This window comes from Lycium barbarum, chromosome 10 (genome assembly GCF_019175385.1).
Source record: "Lycium barbarum isolate Lr01 chromosome 10, ASM1917538v2, whole genome shotgun sequence".
Classification (NCBI taxonomy): domain Eukaryota; kingdom Viridiplantae; phylum Streptophyta; class Magnoliopsida; order Solanales; family Solanaceae; genus Lycium; species Lycium barbarum.
In genome coordinates, this window is record NC_083346.1 from 19,412,685 (window position 1) to 19,422,799 (window position 10,115).

Here is a 10,115-nt window from a genome sequence, read left to right on the forward strand (position 1 = left end):
CGGTTTCACATATTTTAACATACTGTAGAGGGGTGTGCTGTATGGAAATGCATTGACAATTAACGTGAGCTTGGAGGAGTTTTAGTTGATAACCTTACCTGGAAGACACAATGCCTCTGAGAAAACTTGGTCCCCGGTGTGATTGAGTGCGACTGGTTCTGTCTAGTTGGAGTTAAGAACAAAAACGTGAGATTCTCAAGTGCACAGATACTTATAGAAATCTGTTGAAACAACGCAAAGTAGAAAATGAAATAGCATAAGCAGCCATTGAAGTACCAAGCTCTATGATGTGAATACACCTAATTTGTTGATCACAATTCATATTTTGTGAGAAACATTTGCATCAACAGTGTAGGACCTAACTTTGACCAGCTAATGCTTGAGGCTATAGCTTTTACTAGCTGCAACTTTATCTTTTCATGCAGGCAACTGAAAAATGAATACACTCTGCATGCCACAGACTGCTGGAGGGTTGAACATTACTGATAAGGTGACATGGAATAAGGAAGCAGTGTGAAAAATGCTCTGGAATGTTTTCAACAAAAAAGACAAATTGTAGGTGCAGTGTATCCATGCTTACTATGGGAAGTGATGTCCAATATGGGAAATCTATCCTAAGCAGTCATCCTGGATGCTAAGGACTTAAAGCAGCTGAGTATGTTAGGGAAGGTATTCTATTAAGGCAATGTACCTGAAACTTGGGGGAAAATTCCAGAAAGTCTCATGGGGAGATTGTGTACCAAGGACAGACTAGATTTTTGGGGAGTGGTGGATGACCTGTAATGCCCTCTATGTGGACGAGCGGATGAATGCACTGAGCACCTGCTGTGTATCTGCAACTCCTCTACTACCATTTGGACTAAACTCCTAAGTGGCAAGGCATAGATAGACAACCTTGTGGATGGACTGAAGAGCTGGCATGGACTGAGACTGTAGATGTGTATAGAGTAATTGTGGCTGCTTGTGTTTATCATCTATGGCAGGAGGGGAACTTGAGGATCTTTAAAAAGAAACAAAGGACACCTGATATGCTTACTAGAATGATCATCCAGGAGGTGCACCTGAAAGGCTCACTGCAGTTGAAATTGGCATGCAGGCTCAGAGAGCTAAAAAAATTCCCTTAATGTCTTCAGGTTATGCTTTCGTACTTTGTTGTTTTGATATGCATACTTAGATAGACCTGGTACTTGGGACTGTGTCCAAGTCCAGGATCTAAGTATCTGGCTGTTTTGCGCTTCTACATATTTCACTTGGCAAATAAAATTGTTTACTTACAAAAAAAAAAATGAATAAACTGTTGTACCTCAGTCAAAAGTTTTGAATATTTTGATGCAGTTGGATGTGGATAATAGAAGGAGGATCTTCCTCTAGGTACAAATTACAATCTTATATAATACTTAGTATTAATTGTAAATAATCTCCATTTCAAAATTGTTCTGTGCATACTAGCGTCCATCAATAAAATTCTGCAGATAATACTTTAAGCTTACCATCTGATCTATCTATACTATTTCTCCTCTTAGATTGTAGAAATAAGTTCCTGATTGTGTGAATCTTGTCCAAAGCTATTCTTATTGGCATCCGATCCCTTGGAGATGAGCTAGAACATAGAAGTCCAATTTTCAAGACTGAGACCAAGCATCCTTCTACCATAGTGCTGGCATTTAGCTGGGATATATACTCATCATCTTGAAGTATTGCCTTTTCTTCCAAATCACTTGCATTGCCCTCGTTTCTGCTGTGTTCTTGATATGCTACAAGCAGTGATGGATCAACAATCTCCATAACACGTCTAGGCAAAGCGGTTTTGATGTATTGCTGAATATTCAGGCCATCTTTGAAGATCTCATCGGTTGGCCTTCTACCAGTGAACAGTTCTAGCAACATGATACCGTAGCTATAAACATCTCCAAGAGTGGACACATTTACACCTGAACTGTATTCTGCAAGATAAAGATGAATTATGTTGGGACATTTAACATATTTTCACTCACATGAAAATGACAATCTCATATGAATATTTACTTTTTGAGCATCAGAAAGACATATGAAATTGAGGTACACAAACATTTACATGTTAGGCTACATGGTGGGATAAGGGAAATAGACATTACGCAAGAGAAATCAATATGGATAGTGACATACCTGGTGGGATATAACCTATAGAACCCTTTAGTGCAATAGAAGTCTGTTTGTCCCATGCTGATTTGAAAAGAAATTTTGCCAGTCCAAAGTCACCAACATGGGCAGTCATCTCTTCATCGAGGAGTATGTTGCTCGGTTTTAAATCACAGTGAACAATTGGTACTTGGCAGTGGTTGTGGAGATAATCAAGTGCTGAAGCAACATCAATTGCTATGTTTAGTCTTTGGATAATATTGAGGTATTTCCCTTCACCTTTTGAGTGCAGCCAATCATCTAGGCTTCCGTTAGCCATGAACTCAAAGACTATGCATTTGAAGTCATTACCTTGATAATCAATGCTTGAACAAGCAGCTACGATCTTAAGGAGATTACGATGCCTTGTGCTTTTCAAAGCTCTGCATTCATCCAAAAAGCTTCTCAAAGCACCTCTTTGTTGTAGGTTCAATACTTTCACTGCCATAATTTTATCAAAAACCTTAAACTGTCCTTTGTATACACAACCAAAACTTCCCGTGCCGACCAGATTATCCTCAGAAAATCCATCGGTTGACTTAAATATATCTTGGTAAGTTATTTTTGTTGCCAAAAATGGATCATTAGCTAAAGTTGACTGCCTTTCTCTTGAGGACCGTGCGCTGAGATCTCTCTTTCGTGAATTCCTGATTACTATGTAGCAAGCAGCAACAGAACACAAAAGTAAAAATAAAAATGTAACTGAAATAATAATTGCTGCTTTTGTCCTTGAACTCGTGTGTTTCTTTGATGATGGATCTTTTTGTCTAGGGCATGCAGGAAAATTGTAGTTTGGAGGACCTCCACATAGTTCATGATTCCCTGAGATTGAAATTGCACTTGCATTTGAAAAGATCCCTTCATTTGGTACTTTGCCTTCAAGTTCATTGGAAGAAAGATCAAGCTTCCGGAGATACGGAAGTTTCCCAAGAAACTCCGGTATTCCTCCTGAGATGTTATTGTGTGACAAATCAATTTCTTCTAAACCTCTTAAACTTTTCAAGGATTCAGGAATTCTTCCTCGAAACAGGTTATTATCCGCTATGAAGCGCTCTAAGCTGACACAACTGCTTAGGGTGCTTGGAATTTCACCTGATAATTTGTTATGCGAAATATCCATTTCCTTGAGATTTATCAACCTTCCAATTTCAGCTGGCAAGGAACCGGTCAAAGAATTGTTCGCTAAGGCCAAAGAAATTGAGAGTGAAGAAAGACCTGCTAGCTCCTTTGGTATGGAACCAAGAAGATTATTTCCTATAAGGTTTAGCACTGATAAACCGGTGCACTGTCCAAGCTCCGGAGGTATGTTTCCTACAAGTTCATTGTCCTCGATGTGTAAAATTGTCAAAGATGTCAAATTACCAATAGAAGATGGAATCATTCCTGATAACTTGTTTCCATTCAACTCCAGTCCTTGTAGGCGTCGAAGCTTACCTAAAGACTCAGGAATACTGCCTTTGAAGTTGTTATTACTCAGTGATAAACTGGCCAAGTTAACAAGGTTTTCTAGTCCAGCAGGAAGAGAACCAACTAACATATTATAACCTACACCAAATATTTCGAGACTTGTGGAAAGGTTACCGATTGTTTTAGGCAGTTCGCCTCCCAAGAAATTGTCCTGAAAGCTTAAAACTTGCAGACTTGTACAGTTAACTAGGAAATCAAGAAACCTCAAATCCCCACTTGTGTTTCTTCCAAGACGATTGATCTCAAAGTTGATCCTGTACAACCCTTGCAATTGTCCTAAACCTGTAGGGACATTTCCACTGAGCTTATTTTGAGACAATTCAATAACACCAAGCTTTGAAGCATTTGATAATGAAACCGGAATCGGTCCTGTGAACTCGTTCACAGCACCAGCAAACACCTCAAGATTTGGAAGAGTAAGGCCTATATCTGATGGAAGTTCTCCATACAGCAAGTTTTGAGTAACAGAGAAATAGTAAAGAGAGGAGATATCGAGAACAGATTGAGGAATTGTACCATTCAACTGATTTCCATAAACTTGGAAGATTCGCAACTTTGACAAACGGCCAATATCTTGAGGTATTGGTCCTTGAAGATTGTTAATTGCAAGGGAAAGACCTCGAAGAGACGAATAATTTCCAATCCAAGATGGGATACTTCCCGTGAGATTGTTGCTTGCAAGGCCTAAATAATTCAACTTTGAAAGTGAACTGAGCTGATTAGGTATTTTCCCGACAAGCCTATTAAATTCTAGAGCAAGTGATATAAGTTCTGTACAGTAACTCAGATTAGCAGGAATGGTTCCAATAAAAGAATTCCAAGTGAGATTGAGATGTTGTAGCTGCAGCAAGTTCCCAAACTCATGTGGAATTTCACCGTGGAAGCTATTGTTTCTAAGATTTATCGCTGTAAGGAACGAGAGGTTCCCAATAGAAGGCGGTATGGATCCAACGAGTTTTAGTGATCTCAAGTCAAGAATCATGAATCTTTGAATGGAGGGGTTGCATGTTATGCCTGTCCAGTTGCAGTAATGGAGAGAATTGTTCCAAGAAGCCATGACTTGGAATGGATCATCAGTTATTCTACTTTTGAAGTCTACCAAAACTTGTTCATCAAAGCTTGAGACTACCATAGATAACATAACAAGAATTGAGCAATGGATGTATGACACTAACCACTTGGTATTCAGACAAGATTGTTCCATTCTTTTGGGGCTATACAACAAGAGTATTTCTTGTTCTTGTTTTGAATATTTTCTAAGCAAAGCCGGTGAGACTTTCCCTTTGTTTGAATTCTTGTTTTAGCAGTAAATAGAGGTATCCTGTGGAATTGGTCGACGTGCACGCAAGCTGGCCCTGATAAAACGGTTATTTTTTAATTTTTCCAAGTAAATGCTACAGTCCAGATTTTCTCAATCCTTTTTAAAACTGGAAAAAAAAAATCCTTAATATGGGTGTGGGTGAAATTGTTTTTGCCACCCTTTTTCAAAAAACATGAGGTTTGAGATGATATTTTGCAGTAGGCATTTATTAGCAAGTGTCCATACTTGGTATTTTTCCTATTTGATGGCTTGCATTTATTGGCATACAAAATTTGCCGATCTCAATTTCACCAAAAATGAGAATTCCACTTCTCAAATCTCTATCTCAGAACAAGAAAGTCATGGGTAGTTACATATCCTTTTCAAAGGATTAAATATATCGTTTTGTTTTTAACCAATAAATGCATAAGCATAACTAAGGATGTAACCATGTTTGTTGAAGTGTTGCGATCCTAATCTGATCCCTAGGCCGCGATAGGTACCTGACAAGCTACTACCCATAAGGAGAACCGTCTAAACTAAAGCATGCAAAAATTAATTAGAAACTGAAAGAGAATATAGTCTCAAACTCTATCAATATAGAGCCTGTTTGGATGGGCTCATAACCTATGGCATATAAGCATAAGTTATAAGTTAAGAATCCTAACTTATGGCTTATTTTTGTTATTTCGGCTTTAAAATACTTTTTTATCTTACCCAAACACTAAAAAAAAATACTTAAAAATCTTTTTGGCTTAAAAGCACCTAAAATAAGCCAATCCAAACAGGCTTATAGATATAAGTGCGGAAATCAAAGTAAAATATAATTCTGTCCACACAACCCCAAAGTATACAACTCATGGAGCTACTAATATCTAGGATATAAAATACGAGACGCTGCTCGGTAATATAGAAAATACTAAGTCGCTAAGAATAAGTGGCCACCATAATCAAAGGGAGGCTCACCTCAACTGGTATGACTGAAGAATACTGGAGTCACTGGTCTGCTACCTGCGCAGCACCTGCTCATCCTGCACACACCCAAACAAGAAGTGTGAGTGTAAAGACCTAACAAGATCATGGACTAGCCCTCTCAACTTACCCCCGGAGCTATTCTTTAGAAATCGTTTGTAATGCATAAATGCATAATCTAAGCAATACGGTTATAATAGTGATATCAAGTAAAGCATCTAAACATAATCTACAAATATATCTAGCAAGTGAAAACACAACATGAAAACTATAACAAGCAGCTATGGGACATAGGTTGCCGAACCCAACCTAAGCGGTGCATCAACCTCATATCCTACCCATATTCGGAGCGTAGGTGCCTGTCTACATGTCTTTTGCAGTGCAGTAGCCTCACGTCTTACCCCATCTTCCAAGCACTGCATGACTAGCCACCTATCCAGCATTGTTGTAGCTTGCTCGACTATGTTATAAAGAATGCTAAATAGATATCAACTATCACAGCATACTCATACCAATAAAAAGTATCAAACAATGTAAAAATGCAACAAGCAACCCTTTTGGTCTAAGCTAGAGACTTCATAAATACTCAACATAGCTCATGCTTGCCAACTCACACAAACTAGCTAGTTTAAGTGCACACAAGCATTAATATAACATGTTATTGAGAAAAGCAAGCAAACTAGGAGTTAAAGCCTCACTTGCTTGAATTTTGATAGCCAGAACATTAGTTGAAGTACCAAACTCCACTCAAACGAGCTCCAACAGCTTCAGTCTATTCAAATTCATCAATAACAGCCCAAATTAGTCTAGGGGATCTATTCCCACAATTTTAGGACGCCTCAGCTTAAAGTCAACTCAAACCCGGCCTTCAAATCAACGGTCCCTATTTCGAAATTTGTGGATGTGTTAACAATGTTATGAGACAACAATATATGAAAGCAATAACAACAAAAAGAAACTAACACACAATTTTACGTGGGAAATCCTCAATGGGAAAAAAATTAAAGCCATGTATATATAGGCTGCAAAAAACCCCTAATCCCAAATTACTTAGGATATCCTCCAAGCTATTATCCAAGTAGGATACATAATTATTCAATAAGCTAGGAGATTCAATGAAGTAATCAAAATCCTATCTATATATAATATAAAGCTAGGCATAGATAAGGTGATGTGACACCTCTCTATGGTCTCGATTTCTATTTATTATTTGCATTTTTTTCCCATTTATGTACCTATAATGTACTAACAAAATAGATTAATAAAAGGCTCACAAAATAAATAGGAGTAGAAATCAGCCCACGTAGCAATAAATATGGAAAACAGCCCACGAAATAATAAATATAGAGCCCACGTAGCGGTAATATATAACATTAGCAGCAATAACATGACTTTAATGTAAAATTTTAATTCTCTAATTAAAATGAATAATTGGTGCATATTGAATGTTTATGTTTCTTCATCTTTCCCCTCCCTATTACCCCCATATAGTAAGACTTGGGATTGTCTGGTAACGATTTCAAAATAACACTAACTCTTGCATTTACTTTTTGCATTAAATTGGGGAGCAATGATCTTTCAATTTTTTTTTTTTTTTTTTGGCATATATGTACGCTCTTCATTCCTTTTCTATGTAACAGTGCATGCTTTGGTGATACAAAAACAACTAGAAGTAACATAGAAAGAGAGGCTGACTTATATAGGTAATTTTCTTTGTCCTCTTTTATCTATTTTTCCCGGTATCGGGAGGGTGGATTTATGATGTAGAATTTGATTGATATACCTATTTGATACTTTTTAGTTCTGGCTGAATTTACTTGTATAAACAAGTTTATAATAGTTGAAATGTTGAAATGTTCAATAGGTGGCTTCTTTAGGATTATGATGATGTGCCTCGAGTGATAATCATGTGATTCTTAATTTGAATATGCAAAAGGAGGAAATTGAAAGATATTCTTTCGTTGTTGAGGTGCATTTTCTTATTTATTCTTTATTTTTGTTATGGTGATTTTTTGATAACTATTTAATAGTAACATTTTTTCCTTTGGCATTGGAATTTGAATAGATGATACTAACTTTCTGGGTGTGTTTTTGTCATGATGGTGATTTCAGTGATATTTGTTTTTTCTAACATATGTAGAAATTGAATTGGCTGTCATTTTATGAATTTTCTTGTGAAGATTTTATCAAATATGAGAAAACGGAGTGATACATTATTTTTATCAAGTAGCTAATTAAACTTAAAGCTATTTCTATGCGTTTAAAATTAACTCTACATTAAAATCCTTTAAGAATGCCGGCCAAAATATCGTATAGACAGTTATTTTATAAAAATATATAGATAGTTATTTTATATTATATAGATACAAATAGTTATTAAAGTATTAATTTGTCGTTCTAAATTTATAGGAGAGAATGATGAGATGTTGACAGAATCAATTTAACAATAAATTGGAGTAAATTAAGGAATTTGTTTGGTTAATTTGGATGGCATCCAGTAAGTTGTAAAACACGGCTGCAATTTGCAAAATATATTTTAGAAAAGTAACAAGTGAGAAGAAAGGTAAAAATAAAAAGAGAAGCAAGAAATAAGAAAGGAAAGAAAAAGTTGTGATTCAAACTGCAACGATTACGTGCATGACCACGTAAATTTATTTTTTCTCTTTTATTGTATACTCTAATAAATTAGTAAAAACATAAAATCAGCTAAAACAAAATTTGATAGTACTTTTTATTTTCATCAAATGAAGACCTCTTTTTATTCAAATCTAGTGGTATGATATCGTGAAATCTCATTGCTATTATTCAAACAAGCATAAAATTTATGCTTGTGATTATTGAATTAATTACTTAATTTCCTTATTAAAATTCAAAGGTTCTAAACATAATGTCTAACAACTTTCATGTAAAGAGTATAATTTCGTAAATTTCTAAATCAAGGTTTTATTTTATTTACCTTTTCTCCTTTGTACAATTGTTAATTTTTTTTTTATTTTTTTTTTTGGTTTCTAAATAGAGAAAAATGCAAGTTGGCATATAGGAGTTAAGAATCTCTACTAAGATAGCAATGTGATGTGGTAGTTGTTCCTATTTTGACATTTTTTTTATTTATCAGTTGTGATTTTCTGTTTGTATTATATATTTTTAATTGTGATATTAGTTCATGAATAGTGAATCACATTCGTTAATGTTTGTTTGTAGAAATGTATAAAACATATATACTAAATCAAAGCTATCGTTTTCTCTAACATTATCATCTTTTGTTTTCTTTCTTGCGCGGTTAAATTCACTAATTTTGATATCATTTACTAGTTCAAATCAATAATTTTTCCTTTTGGGGATTAGGGCTAGATTTTACACAATTAATCCTTCATGTTCTACATGATTCTATGGCTCAAATTCCATGAAAATGAAGTATAACTATTAGTTTAGTGTTAGGAATCCATACCTAGATTATTAGGACAAAATTCCACTTTTTGCTTGTACCAATCTGAGAGCTAAACCTCTCCCTAAACCCCAAAAAGAAATGCACTTAGACCCATCTCAAATTTGAAAATTTGATATATCATCATCATATCATATAGTATTAAAAGTGGAAGATCCTAAATTTAAAGTTGAAAGACAAAAATATCCCTAAAATATTGATGGACGTTTATATCCTCTTAAAATATGTTAACCAACAAAGATTAGTATAATATACAAAAATGTCAATACATCCACATATATCTTATTAATCTAGTTTTTAATAGTAAGAAAAAGAAGTTTCTGAATACGGTTAACCAACATTTCCCCTTCCATTATAATTGTTCTTTTATTAGATATCTTAATACCCATTTATGTACTCTCCAATTTCAAACTTTTCCCCTCGCCCGGTTGTTAAATTCTTTGTTAACTATTAGCACTTTATAATCATCTAATAGTCATCTATCTTGATTAAGAAATCAATCTATGAGAGACTGCTGTAGGAAATATTTTCCGTGTCTCCTTTCATTCCTTGACTTGGTTAATATACAAAATATTCTAACCTAAAATAGGAGATTACAAAATATTCTAACTAATATTTACATAATCTATCACACCCCTGCAGTCGAAACGGGAGGTTTATGAATGCTGAGACTGTCCCGCAAATCTTCAAATAAGACTTGTGGTAGTCCCTTGGTGAAAAAATCGGCAATCTGATAACGGGATGGAACATGAAGGACACGAACTTGCCCTCGCG

The 10,115-nt window shown here is 35.3% G+C and overlaps 1 protein-coding gene across 1 annotated transcript; it reads right to left on the bottom strand.

Annotated features, from left to right (window-relative positions):
* Positions 1 to 1,288: 1,288 nt before the first annotated feature.
* LOC132615313 (probable LRR receptor-like serine/threonine-protein kinase At3g47570) lies at positions 1,289 to 6,983 on the bottom strand. The gene is made up of 3 exons (XM_060329893.1): positions 6,595 to 6,983; positions 2,146 to 5,955; positions 1,289 to 1,943 (listed from the first exon to the last, which is right to left on the bottom strand). Exons 2-3 carry the CDS (start codon positions 4,826 to 4,828, stop codon positions 1,456 to 1,458), a joined length of 3,171 nt encoding a protein of 1,056 aa, XP_060185876.1. The 5' UTR covers positions 4,829 to 5,955; positions 6,595 to 6,983; the 3' UTR covers positions 1,289 to 1,455.
* Positions 6,984 to 10,115: the final 3,132 nt, after the last annotated feature.